At 49.0% G+C, this 19,250-nt stretch overlaps 1 protein-coding gene and 1 long non-coding RNA gene across 2 annotated transcripts in view; one reads left to right on the plus strand and one right to left on the minus strand.

Annotated features, from left to right (window-relative positions):
* The window catches only part of mrc1a (mannose receptor, C type 1a), a 245,320-nt gene extending 227,681 nt beyond the window's left edge, over nt 1–17,639 (minus strand). The window contains exons 1-2 of the mRNA XM_072508574.1: nt 17,489–17,639; nt 10,629–11,030 (exon numbers count right to left, since the gene is read on the minus strand). Of these exons, the coding sequence (XP_072364675.1) occupies nt 10,629–11,030; nt 17,489–17,555 (469 nt within the window). The 5' untranslated portion in view covers nt 17,556–17,639. The remainder of the gene's footprint in view (nt 1–10,628; nt 11,031–17,488) is intronic.
* Nucleotides 781–12,167, plus strand: LOC140424917 (uncharacterized). Its single transcript, XR_011947728.1, has 3 exons — nt 781–1,181; nt 3,011–3,179; nt 11,549–12,167. It is a non-coding gene; the product is annotated as an uncharacterized lncRNA (long non-coding RNA).
* Nucleotides 17,640–19,250: the final 1,611 nt, after the last annotated feature.

The following is a 19,250-nucleotide window of genomic DNA, read 5'->3' on the forward strand; positions in this document are numbered from 1 at the left end:
TAATAGATATAGGACAGAGGTCAGAGGTAGGTTCTTTACGCAAAGAGTAGTGAGGCCGTGGAATGCCCTACCTGCTACAGTAGTGAACTCGCCAACATTGAGGGCATTTAAAAGTTTATTGGATAAACATATGGATGATAATGGTATAGTGTAGGTTAGATGGCTTTTGTTTCGGTGCAACATCGTGGGCCGAAGGGCCTGTACTGCGCTGTATTGTTCTATGTTCTATGTTCTATATCTCGGAAGCAGCCCAGGGTGCATTTCAAAATCTATTCCTCATTTTGACTATTGTCGATCATACGATAATTATAAAAGTTATATAATCAATCAGTATAATTGCCTCTCGCTGCAGGCATCTAGGAACAAGAGAACAAAAGTTTAATTCGAGATAGAGAGGGGGAATTCATAATTCAAGATGAAATTACGGGCATGATTCAGCGGACTCAAGTTAAAGTCTGCTCAACGGGGCATTTAACGGGGTTTGTTAGCAGCTGCAGCGCAGAGAAACATCAAGCTTTCCAACGGCACTTTGCCGTTTATTTTGGCCTCAGGGTGTTTCTCCCCCACTTAAGAGGGTTTTCCTGCTGGCAAGCTTAAGCTCATGCGAGGGCCACGAAGAATCTAGCACAAGTTTGTAAAGTCAAACGGAAAGTAACTTTATTGACAACAATATGTACACAGCAGCAGTCGTTCACCACTGCTTCCTTCACTAGCCAGTACCGCACTGGTCAGCTCTATTTATACAGGTGCAACTGCGAATGATTGCCCTGTCCCCTTCATTGGGGAAGCTCATACTCCAAGAGTGAATATGTCCTGTGAGCTCCTGAACTGTGTTTTTTGAACTTTGCAAGCTGCTGTTCCATACAGCCTGGAAAACGGACAAATGGAGAGATTTACTGCTGCCTTTTTTATTTGAAGCTGAGTGACTGCTATGGGGAGCTGCAAGAGAGGGAAATAAATCGTTGCAGTTGAAGGTTTGGCCTGGACTGAGCTCCAGCCTGGTACTGGATTTACGCACTTCCTGCCTGCCTTCCTGCATTTCCACAGCCTGCAGCAGAAGGAGGGGAGGAGTGGCTGGGACTGGTTGCTTCTCGTTTTATCTGCAGGGTCCTATGGCCTGAGGCCCCCCAGCAAACAGGAGGTTGCTGTAGCACTTGGAATGGAATGAAGGGGAAAGGAAGGTTGGTGCATCTGGACTTTATTTCTTTTTCATCTGCTGATTGCGCTGAGATGGGTTAACATCGGTGGACTGTTTTGCTGGGCCCCTGCTGGGCTGACGAGCAGGGGCTGGATTCTCCACCCCGCTGCACCACATTTCTGCCTCGCCCCGCCGGCGGGATGCTCCGTTACACCGGCCGGTCAATGGGGTTTCCCATTGTGGGGCAGCCCCACGCCGTCGGGAAACCCCCGGGCGCCGGCAAAACGGAGACTCCCGCCGGCGGAGAATCCCGTCCCCTATTCCCCACCCACTGCTGAATCGAAGACCTTTTGGGAGACCAGCCCACTAGCCTTTCCCCATCGTGTTTGCGGCACCGGCCTGTCCTTTTCTGCCTCACCTTCCTGCTTATATTTGGGACACCGGTCCATCCCCCTGTGCCCCATTCTCCTGTGCCTTCCCTCCCACCTCATTTCCCCCCCCCTTCAATTACTCTCTCCATCCATCCCCCTTCTCCCCTATCATCCACCACTGACCGGGACGGTGGCAATGCCATCTACGCCGGTGGCGGGGCCCTCTAAAACTACCTATGTGGGACTGGTGGCCTCCACTCTCCCCACTGCTCCCAAGGTCCGTCACCATTTCGTCTCATGACACAAACTCGGGGTGGGCATAACGCTTCACCCCATGTCAATTGAGGCCTGCGCCTGTGCTATGGCCAAAGTTCTCGGCCATTGTTGCAGCCTCGAAGGTGTATGGCAAGACTGTCCTCTTTCTGAGAGCTGAGTGGGCGGTCCACCTGGCACTGGAAAAGAAGCTCTTTGTGGGCGGGATCTGCCTGGCAGTGGACCTGCTGGAAGCCACTGCCGACAGAGTTATTCTCTCTAATGTCCCGCGTTTTATTCCCACGGAGCTCCTCATCCCCCAACTCCATCTACTGGGGGAGGGACGGTCCGGAGTGGTACCACTCCCGCACGGTCTCAGAGACGCCACCCTCACATGTTTTCTCCTTCCGTGCCAGGTCTTTGTTTGCCTGGCCCGGGAGGAGGTCATGGAAGGGGCTTTTGAGATCCTTTTTCGGGATAAAACTCACTGTGTCTTCTGGTGGTGTGCAGTGTCACGTCTGCAAGAAGGTGGGGCATATTAGAAACAATTGCTGTACCCACCAAGGCATCCGCAGCTGGTGCCGCCGCACCCTCTCCTTCCACTGGCCTTGCAACTAACACCCCCCGTTGGTGAGAGCCATGCCGGCGCCCACTGACACCTCGGCTGCCGGCGTGGAGGTGAGGGAGCATCCGCATGACCGGAAGGCGCAGAAGACGACAGCAGTCAGGTTTGGATCTCTCTGACCCAGTGCCCCTGGCTACTGGCTCGGGTGCAGGCGTTATGCCTCAGCCACCATCATCCAGCAACAACCCCAGCCCGGTTTTAGTCATCGGATGCCGGGCCCGGCGACATTTCTGCTCAGGCCCCCGTGGGTGGCGCCGGTGAGGTGCGCAACCTCTACTCAGAGGGTGCTCTGTCCCAGCTGGAAACTCGGGGGAGGAGCATTGAGGAATGAGGAGACAACTCCGGGGGGAGGGGAGCCCAAGTGGTCTCCCAAGTGCGTGACTGTGGTAAACCACTGATCATACATTACATGTATTACGGTACACTGCCATTGTACTACAGTCATTACAGTAAATCCCCGCCTTCTGGATCCACCCAGCAGGCTCTGTATAAAAGTGTACGCTCTCCTGCACTGCCCCCATTCTTGGGTCCAGCTACAGGAGGCTTTACATCTAGCACAATAAAGCCACAATAGTTCACCATTCGCCTCGTGGTCATTGATGGTATATCAATTTATTGTGCTAGAATTTTGAAGATGAACGTCTTTCTCAAGCCGGATCGCCTGGAGCTGAACCCTCACGCAGCCGACGCCACAGTGACTTTCGAGCACTGGTTAGCCTGCTTTGAAGGATATCTCGGAGCATCCACTGAAGCCATCTCAGACTCACAGAAGCTCCAACTACTCTACGCACAGGTGAGCCCACAAGTCTTCCTCCTCATTCGGGACGCTCCGACCTACACGGAGGTGATAGAACTACTGAAAGGACAGTATATCAGGACTGTAAATCAGGTGTTCGCCAGGCACCTCCTGGCCACGAGGCGTCAACTCCCGGGAGAGTCTCCGGTCGATTTCCTGCGTACCTTGCGGATACTTTGCAGAAACGGTAGTTGCCAGGCGGTGTCGGCAGTCCAACACACGGAGCTGCTGATCAGGGACGCCTATGTCACGGGCATTAAGTCCAACTACTGTTATGGGTCAGAGTTTAGAGAACCCCCAAGATGTAGCATGGAGTTCAACTGATCCACAACTTTTAATAGATTGTGGTGTGGGGAGCACACGGCGCACTCTACAGGTGTGATACAGCATAAATGGACAAGTGTTTTTTAAAACAAACAATGTTTATTCTATCAACTCAAGTTAACCTTTTTCAAACAACCATTGAGTATCTTAACACCCAATACTTCAAAGATAACCCCAAAAGACACTAAATAATCCTTCAAACTGTTCCTTTTAAACATCCAAAAGACTTCGAACCTTCAAAAATAGGAGCACATTAGGTTACATTCAATATATTTATAGTCTTTGGATTGCAGAATTCAACAGACCAGCTCTGTGTTTCTTCCTGCAGCTCACAGCAAAACACAGACACTCCCAAGCTGCTCTCTCAAACGGAAACTCAAAAAAGTAGAAGTGAGCTCAGCTCCCCCCACCCTCTGACATCACTTCAGTAATATGATCAGCTCCATTTCTTAAAGTTACATTGCTTAAACATCCATTTCTTAAAGGTACTCTCACATGACACTACGTCCGCCAGTGCTGATTAGAAGGGGTACACTCAGCCTCACAGAGGACAGTACTGTTGCAAACTCCTTAGAGGTGGCCTCCTGCAACTTGGAGTCCTACACCTCCGACCGCGCGGCACCCCTGTGGGCGTCATGGGCCCCACCATCATCCGACCCGGGTGCACCGCACGCCTGCGCCGGGCGGCAGCCAGCTACCTCCGGAGGCCCATAATGCTACTTTTGTGGCCAGAACAAGCACCCCAGACAATGCTGCCCAGCACGGAGTGCGACCTGCAATGGGTGTGGCAAGAAGAGCCACTTCGTCACTGCTTGCCAGGCCCAATCGGTCGCTGCCGTTTCTAGGCCCAGCATCGCTACCGCAACATCCCCCATGTGCGATCCAGGGGCGCCGCCATCTTCGCTGCCGCCAACCACGTGCTGCCCCTGTGTGCTGCCATCTTGGATTTTGCCCACCATATGCGCCCAGTGGGCGTCGCCATCTTTGGCGCCATCTTGGAACGCACCCCAGGACCCCTGCTCTCCTGGCTGTACGCTGGCCGCCGATACCTCCGCCACTGCCGATCGGCCCTCCCACCTCCGCCACTGCCGATCGGCCCTCCCACCACCTTTCGCAGCTTGCCTCCATCACCCTCGACCAGTCTCGGCCTCGTGACCGCTACAACGACCGTACGGATCAACGGGCACGAGATGACCTGCCTCTTCGACTCCGGGAGCACGGAGAATTTCATACACCCAGCTACAGTAAGGCGCTGCTCCCTCCCGGTTCTCCCCGTGACCCAGAAAATTTCCTTGGCCTCCGGATCCCATTCTGTACAGATCCGGGGGTACTGCGTCGCGGCCCTCTTGTTACAGGACGTAGAGTACAGTAACTTCAGACTCTACGTCCTCCCCCATCTCTGCGCTGCCCTGTTACTAGGTCTCGATTTCCAGTGCCACCTCCAGAGCCTTACCCTAAAGTTCGGCGGACCCCTGCCCCCCCTCACTGTCTGTGGCCTCACGACCCTTAAGGTCGATCCACCCTCGCTCTTCGCGAACCTCACCCCGGACTGTAAGCCCGCCGCCACGAGGAGCAGACGGTACAGTGCCCAGGACAGGGCCTTTATCAGGTCAGAGGTCCAACGACTTCTGTGGGAAGGGGTCATTGAGGCCAGTAACAGCCGCTGGAGAGCTCAAGTGGTGGTCGTTAAAACTGGGGTAACGCACCGGATGGTCATCGACTACAGTCAGACGATCAACCGGTACATGCAGCTCGATGCGTACCCACTTCCCCGCATATCTGTCAACCAGATTGTACAGTATCGAGTCTTCTCCACCGTTGAATTGAAATCCGCGTACCACCAGCTCCCCATCCGCCCGGAGGACCGCCAATACACTGCATTCAAAGCAGATGGCCGCCTCTACCATTTCCTTAGAGTTCCCTTCAGTATCACCAATGGGGTCTCGGTCTTCCAGCGAGAGATGGACCGTATGTTTGCCCAGTATGGGTTGCGGGCCACGTTCCCGTATCTGGATAACGTTACCATCTGCAGCCACGACCAGCAGGACCACGACGCAAAGCTCCAGAAATTCCTCCACACCGCTAAACTCCTTAACCTTACCTGTAATAAGGAGAAATGCGTTTTCCGCACAACCCGCCTAGCCATTCTTGGCTACGTTATGGAAAATGGAGTCCCAGGGGCTGACCCCGACTGCATGCGCCTCCTCCTGGATCTTCCCCTCCTCATTGTCCCAAGGCTCTGAAACGATGCCTGGGTTTCTTCTCATATTATGCCCAGTGGGTCCCTAATTATGCAGACAAGGCCCGCCCACTCATCAAGTCCACCATTTTCCCCCTGACGGCTGAGGCCCGTCGGGCCTTCAAACACATCAAGGCGGTCTTTGCCAAAGCCACGATGCCAAAGCCACAATGCATGCAGTCGACGAGTCCCTCCCATTTCAGATGGAGAGCGATGCATCGGACGTGGCTCTGGCCACCACCCTCAACCAGGCGGGCAGACCCGTGGTTTTCTTCTCCCGTACCCTCCATGCCCCCAAAAATCAGCACTCCTCTGTCAAAAAGGAAGCCCAAGCCATTGTGGAAGCTGTGCGACATTGGAGGCATTACCTGGCCGGCAGGCGATTCATTCTCCTCACTGACCAACAGTCGGCTGCCTTCATGTTTGGTAACACACAGCGGGGCAAGATTAAGAACGACAAGATCTTGAGGTGGAGGATTGAACTCTCCACCTTTAACTATGAGATCTTGTATCGCCCTGGGAAGCTCAATGAGCCCCTAGATGCCCTGTCCCGTGGTACATGTGCCAGCGCACAAGTAGACCGACTTCGGGGCCTCCACAATGACCTCTGTCACCCGGTTCTTCCACTTTATCAAGGCCCGCAACCTGCCTTACTCCATCGAGGAGGTCAGGACCGTGACCAGGGACTGCCAGGTCTGCGCGGAGTCAAACCGCACTTCTACCGGCCAGACAGAGCACATCTGGCGAAGGCCTCCCGCCCCTTTGAGCACCTCAGCATCGATTTCAAAGGGCCCTCCCCTCCACTGACTGCAACGTGTACTTCCTCAACATCATTGATGAGTACTCCAGTTTCCCTTTCGCCATCCCATGCCCTGACATGGCTTCTGCCACTGTCATTAAGGCCCTGCACAGTCTCTTCACCTTGTTCGGTTTCCCCACCTACACCCACAGCAATCGGGGCTCCTCGCTCATGAGTGATGAGCTGCGTCAGTTCCTGCTCAGCAAAGGCATCGCCTCGAGCAGGACTACCAGCTACAACTCCCGGGGAAACGGACAGGTGGAGAGGGAGAACGCGACTGTCCGGAAGGCCGTCCTGCTGGCCCTTCGGTCTAGGAGTCTCCCAGTCTCCCGCTGGCAGGAGGTCCTCCCCGATGTGCTCCACTCCATCCGGTCGCTCCTGTGCACTGCTACCAATGAGACCCCTCACGAACGTGTATTTGCCTTCCCCAGGAAGTCCACCTCAGGGGTCTCGCTCCCAACCTGGCTGACAGTTCCTGGGCCCTTCCTCCTCCGGAAGCATGTGAGGAGTCATAAATCAGACCCACTCATCAAAAAAATCTTCTTCCTCCATGCGAACCCACAGTACGCTTACGTGGCACACCATGACGGGTGGCAGGTCACAGTCTCCCTCCGGGACCTGGCACCTGCTGGTTCCCCATCCACCATCACCTCCACCCCCGACCTGGTACCGCCTCCTCCCCCTCCAGTCGCCACCCCCGCCCCAGCGCCATTCTCCCCCCCCCCCCCCCCACCAGCGACTATCACCGCCACCACCGCCCCGGCAGTGCCCGTCCCCCCACCGGCTCCACTACTGGGTGAAGAAGGAGAGGACAACATGCTCCCGGAGTCACAGGTACGCATATTGGCACCCACACCACAGTCGGGGCTGAGGCGATCGCGGAGGAAGGTCAAAGCCCCGACAGACTCAACCTGTGACTTCGCTTCACCACCGCTGGACTCTTTTTTTAAACAGGGGGTGAATGTGGTAAACCACTGATCATACATTACATGTATTATGGTACACTGCCATTGTACTCCAGTCTTCACAGTAAATCCCGGCCTGCTGGCTCCACCCAGCAGGCTCTGTATAAAAGTGTATGCTCTCCTGCACTGCCCCATTCTTGGGTCCAGCTGCAGGAGTCTTAACATCTAGCACAATAAAGCCACAATTATTCACCATTCGTCGCATAGTCATTGATGGTACATCAATGACCCTCTCCCCCACAAACGGTGTCACTCCAGGTTCATTCACATCATCATCATGCCTTGTCCACAAAAGCAAAGAGGGGATAGTGAGGAAAACCTAAGATCTGTCGCTGCCCTCTCAGCAAGGTGCTGCGGGGGCAGACGGGACCGTCGGGGGGCCATTCCGACCAGTGCAATTTAGCAGCCCAGACCTGTTCGATTTCTCTGGGGAGGGGGCTGCTATAACCCCCTACTTCTTAGCAGGTTATGGTTTGGAGAACCCTCTGTCCCAACTGCTGTCTTCAGGCACCTCCGCCACCATCCCGGAGCTGTTTCTGGAGTTGTTTCCGGGGCCTTCTGGTGACCGGGCAGCGGGCATGGAGCAGGGATCTGCACCACCACCTCCCTCTGGCCCGGGATCCCGGGAGGAGCCCAAGGAGATCTCTCTTGTCGATGATGCTAGTGGCAGGATCGAGGCAGGCCCTGGGTTAGTTGGTGGGCCTGTGATATCCGCAGCACTCAGTGTGGCGACTGCTAGAAGGCCATCGACTGCCCGATGTTGGGAGTGGAGGTTGCACATGAGGCTCACTTGTGCCCAACACTGTGTCGCCCCTCGCCCCCTCTGGGGGACTTCTGGAATCTGTCACATTATAAGATCACAAGACATAGGAGCCATTTGGCCCATCGGTCTGCTCTGCCATTCAATCATGGCTGATATGTTTCTCATCATAATTGAGGGATTCTTTTTTGCCTCGATAGATAGTTCAGGCAGTGCCGTATTGGTCCCCCCCTCCACCAACACCCATCCCTCCCCACCAGCCCCTTCCCTCCTCCCCCTTTATGCTGCACAGATGCGAGGGTATCTGGTCTCTCCAGTGAAAAGTTCAGTGCTTGTACCGTTTGTTTTTGTATAATTGTGTTGTTAACCATTTTAATAATCAGAATATCCTACCACCCACCCTCCTCCCCCTCCCTCCCCCATATGTTGGGACAGAGGCGAGGGCACCCAGTTTCGCCAACCCAAAATTAGTGTTTGTCCCGTTTGGCCTTGTACAATGTAATAAAAATATATCATGGGCTAACCAATAGTCCCCAGGCAAAAGGGTTCAGGCAGATGAAAACAGCTCATCAGCAGGAAAGGCTCCTTGGAGACCAGGGTGACATTTTGTCCAGCAGCCCCGATCATCACCCCCACCCCCACCCTTTCAGGCCCCCTCCTGCTCTTTTGATCCCCGCTCCACTCACCGCCCCAACTTGGGGAGGACCCCAAGAACCTCCCCTCCACCACTAACTGGCAAGGCTCCCTCCCCCCCATGGCCCGATCCCTGGCAGTGCCAACCTAGCACCTGGACACCCTGGCACTTGCAAGTCTGGCACCCAGGCGGTGACACTGGACCCATGAAGTGCCAGGGTGGCACTGCCATGGTGCAAGGTGGGCAGTGCCACGATGTCTGGGTGCCAAAGTAGTGCCATGGTGCCAACTTACCATGTCCCCGACTATTCGGGCATCTCCAATGGCCTTGGGCACCCCCCCCCCCCAAAGGCCTTGGGGACCCCCCCTTCCATGGCCTTTGGGATGGGGATGGGGACCCAACCCCCCCCCCCCCCTGGGGAGACCCCCCCCCCCCAGGTGTTGTTACAACTGGTCACCGTTTGGTGCCCTGACAAGGTCTCCCAGGTGATGCCGCTCAGGGAGATGCAAGTGTGTCTCGCCCTTTGGAATCCCCCTTGCCCGTGATCCCGGGAGCTTTGTCTTCTGTGATTGCAGAAAGAGCAGCAGCCCTACTGCAGGACAGCCAAAGGAAACTGGGGGTCTCCAGAGGATGGACACCAAGATCATCCAAGGCAACAGGGATAACTGGTCAGCAGACTATCTCCACCCCTGCTGCGGATGCAATGGGTGGACCTTGAGGAAATGGTAGGGAATGCAAGATTAGGAAGTTTTGATTTCACATTTGGTTACAAAGGTGCACTATGATTCTTGTGACACTTTCGCAAATAATAGTTCCCTAGTACTTTAATGAGGGCTGAAGCAATGATGCATGTGCAGAGAAGCAGAGATATTTACCCGGGCCTTTGTGATCCATGAGCAAGAAGAATCCCGTGCACTCTGAGCCTTTGACCTTCACATGATCAGCTGTCCCAAGTTTCGAACATTGTAAATACTATATGCTGTGGTTCCCCTTCAGTTGTTTGGTTAAGGTGACCTGCTCCGCCCACCCAGATAACCTTGCAGCATTTTGATATATCCACCTAGTGCGGGCACCCATCCCACCCACTGGTAAAATACCAGTGGTGGGAGGAGAATCTTAAGTGACTATTAATTGGCCACTGAAAGGCTTCATTTGGACTAATGGTGGGCAGGCCATACAGCACCTGCACTGTCACGAGTAAAATACTAGTGGGGGTGGTTTGCAAAGGAATGGTGCCTCCACCACCCACCTGCCAGCCGTCTCCCGGTGGGGCATAAAATTCCAGTCAAACTTTGTGTATACTTGAAGATGGATTGAAACACATCAGTTAACAAGCCAGACAATAATTACTACAAAAATACCGAAGATAGTTAACAAACGGTGACATATACATTCACACATTTCGGAAGTACAATAGAACATTACAGCGCAGTACAGGCCCTTCGGCCCTCGATGTTGCGCCAACCTGAGAAACCAATCTAAAACCCATATACACTATTCCATTATCATTCATATGTTTATCCATTTAAATGCCCTTAATGTTGGCGAGTCTACTACTGTTGCAGGCTGGGCATTCCACGCCCTTACTACTCTCTGAGTAAAGAACCTACCTCTGACATCTGTCCTATATCTATCTCCCCTCAATTTAAAGCTATGTTACACGAAGTACATGCATTGATGCAATAAATAACTTATTAATTCCCGGTGTTTGATCATTCTCCATACCTTCATACTTTATCGAACAAAGATCATTTTTGGTGCCATAAATCTTCCACCTGCTCCACGTTCCTGATCCTTTGTACAGCATAATATTTTCCTCTTTCCTGTTTCCATAGTTGAAGTAGAGGTCGGCTCCCTCGATGCTCAAGAGTGTGTCATTCCTGCACCCCCATGACTGCAGATCGCTGGTTACATTGCATGAATAGAGAGTTACCCGAACCCAGTTTACCTTGCTGGGAACTCCGAGGCACAGTTTGAACTTGATGTTCATGAGCCTCTTACCAGAAACCCATCTAAATTGCTGTGATTCCGCAGCAGTGTTACAAGCCGTTGCTACCACAGATGTTTCACTTCTTGCCTCCACACACTTGCTGTGGTCTTCATTGAATATTCCAAAGATGTTGGGATCTGAAACACAAATAGCACGGATTGTTAGGTTTCCTTTTATGCCTCCCTAATTCTGCTGCACCCCTAATAATTTAATGGTTATTTTTAATTTTGACTAAGCAGGATGACAAAAACAGTAGGATAGTGCTAGTAGGGGATTTTAATTACCCCAGTATTAATTGGGATAGTTTTTGTGATATTATTAATTAATGACCTCATAATGAAGGCACTCCAGAGAGCAGTGACCAGGATATGATTGGGGGAAGGAAGCGTGGGGTAAGACTAGTACTTTAAACTTAAATAAGGGCAATTCTAAGGGCATGAAAGTGAACCAGCTAAAGTGAACTAGCAAATTAGGTTGATTAAGGTCAATATAGTTGAAGTGGCAGACATTTAAGGGGATATTTCAAAATACACAGAATGGAAACATTCCAACAAAAAAGAAAGGCCAGGATTCTCCTCGTCCACTCGACTGCGGCGGGATTCGCGATGGCGTATTGAATAATAACAATAATAATCTTTATTATTGTCACAAGTAGGCTTACATTAACACTGCAATCAAGTTACTGTGAAAATCCCCGGGTCACCACAGTCCGGCGCCTGTTCAGCTACAATGAGGGAGAATTCAGAATGTCCAGTTCACCTAACAAGCACATCTTTTCAGGACTTGTGGGAGGAAACATGAGAACCAGGAGGAAACCCACGCAGACACGGGGAGAACGTGCAGACGCCGTACAGACAGTGACCCATGACAGGAATCAAACCGGAGTCCCTGCTGCTGTGAAGAAACAGTGCTAACCACTGTGTTACCGTGCCACCCTATGGCTCTTGGGATTATTGATCTCGCTACTCGGGGGAAGTTCCTTCCTATCCACCCTATCTATGTCCCTCATAATTGTGTACACCTCAATCATGGCCCCTCCTCATCCTTCCCTGCTCTAAGGAAAACAACGCCCACCTAGCCAGCCTCTCTTCATAGCTGAAATGCACCAGCCCAGGCAACATACCGGTATATCTCCTCTGCACCCTCTCTAGTGCAATCACATCCTTCATATAATATGGTGACCAGAACTAGACACAGTGTTCAATTTGTGGCATAGCAAGTATTTTATACAATTACACCATAACCTGTCTGTTCTTACATTCTGTGTCTCAGTTAATAAAGACAATTATCGCATATGCCTTCTTTTTTTTTACTTTTTTATAAATTTAGAGTACCCAATTATTTATTTTTGCCCAATTAAGGGGCAATTTAGCGTGGCCAATCCACCTAACCTGCACATCTTTGGGTTGTGGGGGTGAAACCCACACTGACACGGGGAGAATGTGCAAACTCCACATGGTCAGTGACTCAAGGTCGCGATTCGAAACCGGGTCCTCAGCACCATAGACCCAGTGCTATCCACGGCACCACCATGCAGCCCTTCCATATGCCTTCTTAAACAACTTATCTACCTGTCCTGTTGCCTTCTGGCGCATGGACATGTACCCTAAAATCCCTCTGGTCCTCTGTACGTTCTAGTGTCCTATCGTTCAGTGTGTATTCCCTCTTCTTGTTAGGCCTCCCAAAATGCACCACCTCACACTTTTCAGGGTTAAATTCCATTTGCCACTGTTCTGCCCATTTGACCAGCACATCTAAATCATCCTGCAATTTAAGGCTTTCCTCCTTGCTGTTTACCACACTACTAATTTTAATGTCATCTGCGAACGTACTGATCGTACTACTTCCACGCCTAGATCATCACAAACACTACAAACAGCAAGGAACCCAGCACGGGACACAGGTTTCCAGTCACAAAAACAGCCTTTGACCATCACCCTCTGCCTCCTGTCACTAAGCCAATTTTAGATCCAATGGGTGGGTTGGCTTATGAGGGAAGCTTGTATCCGATGGAGTTTAGAAGAGTAAGAGGTGACTTGATTAAACCATGCAAGAACCTAAGAGGTCTTGACAGGTTGGGTGTGGAAATATTGTTTTCCCTTCTGGAAGAATCTAGAACTAGGGTTCACTGTTTAAAAATAAGGCATCGTCCGTTTAAGACTGAGGTGAGGGGAATTTCTTTTCTCTCAGTGGTGTTGTGACTCTCATTCTCAAAAAGGTGGACTCTTTGAATATTTTCAAGGAAGAGGTAGATAGATTATTGATAAGGAAAGATTATTGGTGGTAGGCGGGAATGTGGAGTTACGGTTACAATTAGATCATCCATAATCTTATTGAATGGCAGAGCAAACGCGAGGGCCGACTTGCCTACTCCTGCTCCTAATATGCATGTTTACATGTATGTTCATATAAAAGGTATGGAGGGAGCAGAATTCTTAAGGTGCAATCAGGTGAATATTTTGGGCCAGTATGTAGCAAGTCCAACAAAAGAAGGTGTGATTCTGGACTTATTTTTAGGAAATGAATCTGGGCAGGTGGAAGGAGTAAAGGTTTGAGAACATTTTGGTGGTAGCGATCATAGTTCAGTTAGTTTTAACATCATTTTGGAAAAGGTCAAAGATAAAACAGGAGTTAAAGTTCTAAACTGGGGCAAGGCCAATTTACTAAACTGAGGAACAATTTTTCAAAAGTGGACTGGAAACAGTTAATTAAAAGTAGATCAGTGTCGGAGCAGTAGGAGGCATTCAAAGTGGTGAAGGATTTCAGAGTATACACGTTTCCAGAAAGAAAAATGGTGGGACAGCTAAATCTAGAGCGCCTTGATGTCAAGGACCTTACAGGGTATGATAAGACAGAAAAGGAAAGCTTATGTCAGATACTGGGACCTCAATACTATTGAAAGCCGAGAGGAGTATAGAGAGTGGAGGGATGTAATCAAAAAAGATGTTAGAAAAGCAAAGAGAGGACATGAAGGAATATTGGCAAACAAAATAAAGTAGAAGCCAGAAATGTTCTATCTATACATTAAGAGCAAAACGAAAACGAAGGAAGGTGTAAGGCCCATAAAAGACCAAAAAGGTAACCTACCCCTGGAGATGAAGGATGTTGGTTCTTGATAAATACTTTACGGGCAAGGTTCTCCCAAAATTGAACAATGTCCCCGAGTGAGCGCATTTAGCCGCGTGTTTCCTGGCACTTGTAGGGCTGGGAAACACATGGCTTGCGTTGAATAAAGGGCCTGAACAGGGAATGCGCAGCTGAGGCTGCACATAGCCCCATTTTGTGCAGTGGGGAGCTCCACTCGCTGGAACTCCCCAGCATAGCGAGAGATTGGGACACTGTTTTTTGTGGTACTTATTAATGATTTGGAGATAAGTTGGCCGTATGGTTGATAGCAAAGAGGAGAGCTGGACACTGCAGGCAGGTACCAATGGACTGGTCAGGTGGGCAGAAAAGTGGAAAATGTAACTCAACCCAGAGAAGTGTGAGGTGATACATTTGGGAGGATAAGCAAGGCAAAGGATACAATAAATGGGAGGATATTGAGAGGTGTAGAGCAAATGAGGACTGAATGTCCGCCCATCCCTGAAGGTAGCAGGACGGGTATTGCAGATGTGGTCTCACCAATGTTCTGTACAACTGATGCATAGCTTTCCTAAGTTTGCATTCAATTCCTCTCGCAATAAATGCTAACATGAAATGAAAAATGAAATGAAAATCGCTTATTGTCACAAGTAGGCTTCAATGAAGTTACTGTGAAAAGCCCCTAGACGCCACATTCTGACGCCTGTTCGAGGAGGCTGGTACGGGAATTGAACTGTGCTGCTGGCCTGCCTTGGTTTGCTTTTTAAAGCCAGCTATTTAGCCCAGTGTGCGAAACCAGCCCCTATAGCTAAACCAGCTCCTATACATTATATTGGCTTTCCTAATTATTTTCTGCAAACTAACCTTTTGTTATTCATGGATTAGGGCACCCAGATCCCTCTGCATCTTAGTGCTTTGCAATCTCACATCATTTAGATAATATGCTTAGTTTTTATTTTTCCTGCCATAATGGACAATTTCACATTTTCACACATCTTACTCCATTTGCCAGGTCTTTGCCCATTCATTTAAGCTATCTATATCCCCTTGTACCCGCTTGCAGCTGCTTTGTGTCCTCTTCACATGTTACTATCCTGCCTATCTTTATGTCATTACCAAATTTAGCAACCCTATCTTTGGTCTCTTCATCCAAGTCATTTATATAAATTGTAAAATGTTGAGGGTCAGCACTGATCCCTGTGGCACACCACTCATCACATATTGCCAACCAGAAATGTATCCATTTATGCCTCCTCTCGGTTTCCTGTTAGGCAGCCAATCTCCTACCCATTCCAATATGTTACCCCCTGTACCATGAGCATTTATTTTTTGCAATAACATTTGATATGGCACCTTATCAAAATCCTTCTGAAAATCAAAGTACAGTGGGCACGATTCTTCACTCCCATGCCGTTTGGGAGAATCGCCTGGGCCGCCAAAATTTCCGGGGACGCCGGTCCGATGCCCTCCCGCGATTCTCCCAAGCGGCGGGAACGGCCCGGTCGAGTAATCGGAGAATCGCCGGAGACACCCAAAATGGCGATTCTCCGGCACCCCCGCTATTCTGAGGCCCGGATGGGCCGAGCGGCCAGGCCAAAACGGCGGGTTCCCCCCGGCGCCGTCCACACCTGGTCGCTGCAGTCGTGGGCGGTGCGTGAACGCTGGGGGGGCGGCTTGCGGGGGGGGGAGGGGGGATCCTGCACCGGGGCGTACCTCAGATGTGGGGTGGCCCACGATCGGTGCCCACCGATCGTCGGGCCGTCCTCTCTGAAGGAGGACCTCCTTCCTTCCGCGGCACCGCAAGATCCGTCCGCCATCTTCTTGCGGGGCGGGCTTAGAGAAGACGGCAACCACGCATGCGCGGATGACGTCCGTTATGCGGCGCCGGCCGCGTCATTTATGCGGCGCCGCTTTTACGCGGGTGACAAGGCCTGGCACGTGTAGATGACGCGGCCCCGATACTGGCCCATTGTCAGGGCCTGAATCGGTCGGGACCGGGGCCGTTCCGCGCCGTCGTGAACCTCGACGGCGTTCACGACGGCGCGGCCACTTCGGAGTGGGGGTGGAGAATCCCGCCCAGTATGTCCACTGGTTCCACTTTATGCACAGCATATGTTACTTCTTCAAAGTAGTAGAGGCAGAAACCCTCAGCTCATTTAAAAGGTGTCCAGGATGTGCATCTAAAATGCCATAATCTGTGGGGCCATGAACCAAATACTGAAAGCTGGAATTCGGCTCGTTTCTTTGGCTAGTTCAAACACAGTGGACCAAATGGCCTCTTGCTGTGCCATAAATCTTTAATGATTTGATCAAAAAATACCACTCTTCATCTCAAAGATGAATGATTTCTTTCCCTGTGACGCGTCCAGCAGCTAACTCAAGCAAGGCTAATTATACGACATTGATCAATACAATTTAACCACAGCATTTTTATCTTTAATACACCCAGAAATTTTAACATCATCATTTATCTCAAGACGAATTCAAAGAGAAATTAGACAAGATGAGAACGTATATCAACTGTACCATATTTTGATGAAATTCTGATAGCTAGTCACCCTTTGAACTGCCAACAGCTGGCTTATGCCAAAACTTTAGATGGACTTTTCATACACTTCAACCATCTTTTTACCATCCCACTCAACACGCCTGCCTGATTCTGGGTAATATTTAACACACAAGCAATATAATAATGTCAGGAAACATTAGCATCTTCTGCAGTATATCATATGTATATTTTGAAAACCTTCTTTAAAATTCCAACTGCCAATTTTAAAAATTGTGTTGGTATGATTTTTGTTTTCATCTGATATCCAGTGATTGATAAACACGTCACACCTGTCACATTCATTATTTATGTGACTTTGCGGACACATTCAAGTCAGATATTCCCTTCTTTTTAGTGTAATGCTCCGACGAAGGTATAATTTTATTAAATGCAAGCCTCCCCTTCATTAAATGAAGGCCCCTGTGAGATGTATCATTTTGCAATCTGTGCTGAAATCAATGTGGCTCAGTATGAAGAATAGATTCTGAATGCTATTTACTTACAAAAGTAAACATTCGAACAAAGGTGACTTCCACTGATAAATATTCTTTGGCTCCATAAGCTCCAACAGTAAATTGAAACAACTTCTAAATAAAGTACTGAGAGTCTAAAATATTTGCATGGACTCTTACATTTGGCAAAACTGACTAAAAGCGAATCTTTAAAATAAGACTAGCAAGTGTTACATAATGATTAATTATAGAAACATAGAAGTTTACACCAAAAAAGGAGATCACGGTGCAATGTACTTGAATGGAGTCTCTGAAACAGCCGTCAAATTCGTAAGTGTTGATATTAAGTTATGTAATACAAGCTCTGGGCTAAAGTAGATGCTGCCTCCAAAATGCAAAATCAGTTGAAGAAGAAAGTTGCAATGGGAATCTTTGGTTTCTAAAAGTTCCAAACATTTCAATCAGCTATAATGAAAAAAACACCACAAGAAATAAGACATAAATAACCTACCTCCACTTGTGACGGTTTGGATAACACAAAGTAAAGCAACAGACAGAATTCCGCACATCATCGGCATTTTGTTATTTTTATTTTTGCGAAGGTGATTAAGTTTTAAATGGTCTTGCTTTCCCCAAAAAGAAGGGAGTTGGTGATAAAGGAAACTCCTAATTAAAAGTACTCCGAGCAGAGGCTGAGCTGATAAGTACAGATGCACAAGTAGAATATCCTGTCATGTGACATGCAGTCAATAACAGGAATCCAGTCAAGAAAATTTGCTTTCATCAGCTTTATTTCATATTTACATTTCTCTTCCTTTACCCTGTCACAGGGAATCAGATACATATTTGGACAGTAACATTTTTAAGACTTTTTAGAACTTTCTCCCTATGATTAATTCATGGAAAAGGCATTGTGATATTTTGCTAATTTTCCTGATTTTCCAATTATATTGTGACTTTCACGGAAAAACAAAACAAAATTGCACCAGAGTGAAATTAAACTTCATCCCAAATCTGTGGGAAATAACAGTGGCAAATTAAACTGGAAGATAAATGCCATAATTTTTCTTTCCAGTGACAATGATGCTGGAGATGTGGTATTAGCATTGAGGGACCCCTGTGTCAACTTGATTTAAAGGTTTTGTTTGCATGCCTGTATTGTGTCACTGCATTATAAACATTTTGCTAAAACATGCTCAACCACATTTGGATGGGCACACAGAATCTGTTGCAAAAGGTCTGGTGGGGAAATGGTGCCACAGGTCTGTTCCAGCTCAGGGGCAGCACGGTAGCATAGTGATTAGCACTGTGGCTTCACAGCGCCAGGGTCCCAGGTTCGATTCCCTGCTGGGTCACTGTCTGTGCGGAGTCTGCACGTTCTCCCCGTGTCTGCGTGGGTTTCCTCCGGGTGCTCCGGTTTCCTCCCACAGTCCAAAGGTGTGCAGGTTAGGTGGATTGGCCATGCTAAATTGCCCTTAGTGTCCAAAAAGTTTAAGAGGGGTTACTGGATTTGGGGGATAGGGATTGGATTGGATTGGATTGGATTTGTTTATTGTCACGTGTACCGAGGTACAGTGAAAAGTATACTTCTGCGAGCAGCTCAACAGATCATTAAGTACATGAGAAGAAAAGGGAATAAAAGAAAATACATAATAGGGCGGAAATGAGCGCTTAAGTGGATCGGTGCAGACTCAATGGGCCGAATGGCCTCCTTCTGCACTGTATGTTCTATGTCCTGCTGGAAAAGAAAAACCCACCCTTTTAAGGCACTTTAAGACAGTTCAGTAAATTCATTCTGTTTAGTGTGCATCACATCAACATATCCTTTTTTTTAACTTTCTTAGTTGGAGATTGGTGAAAATTTAAGTTATTTGGTCAATATTAGTTACAACCTCAACATCATTGACATTTATCCATTTGAAATTAATCACTTAATCTTGACAATGCACATGTTTGTTGTGATGCAAGTAATAAATTGCCAAGGGAGACAAGAGACCACATTTGTGAAATTTAAATTTCACACTTAAAGCAAAAGGATTTATCACCTTTTTAAGTTAAAATTATACATCTTAGACTAAAAAAAGAGCTCAATCATGAATTAATCTTATACACTAAATTAGCATATATTAAATAGGCTGCAGGATTCAATTAGATTAACAGAAACATTAAAACCTTTAAAACCCATTTGCAAATTGGAAAGCAACCTGTAGTATCTGCACAGAGGAAACACACATGGAACAGCCAGCTGGATGCAACTTTTATTCTCTGTACAC

Source organism: Scyliorhinus torazame, chromosome 6 (genome assembly GCF_047496885.1).
Source record: "Scyliorhinus torazame isolate Kashiwa2021f chromosome 6, sScyTor2.1, whole genome shotgun sequence".
Taxonomy (NCBI): Eukaryota; Metazoa; Chordata; class Chondrichthyes; order Carcharhiniformes; family Scyliorhinidae; genus Scyliorhinus; species Scyliorhinus torazame.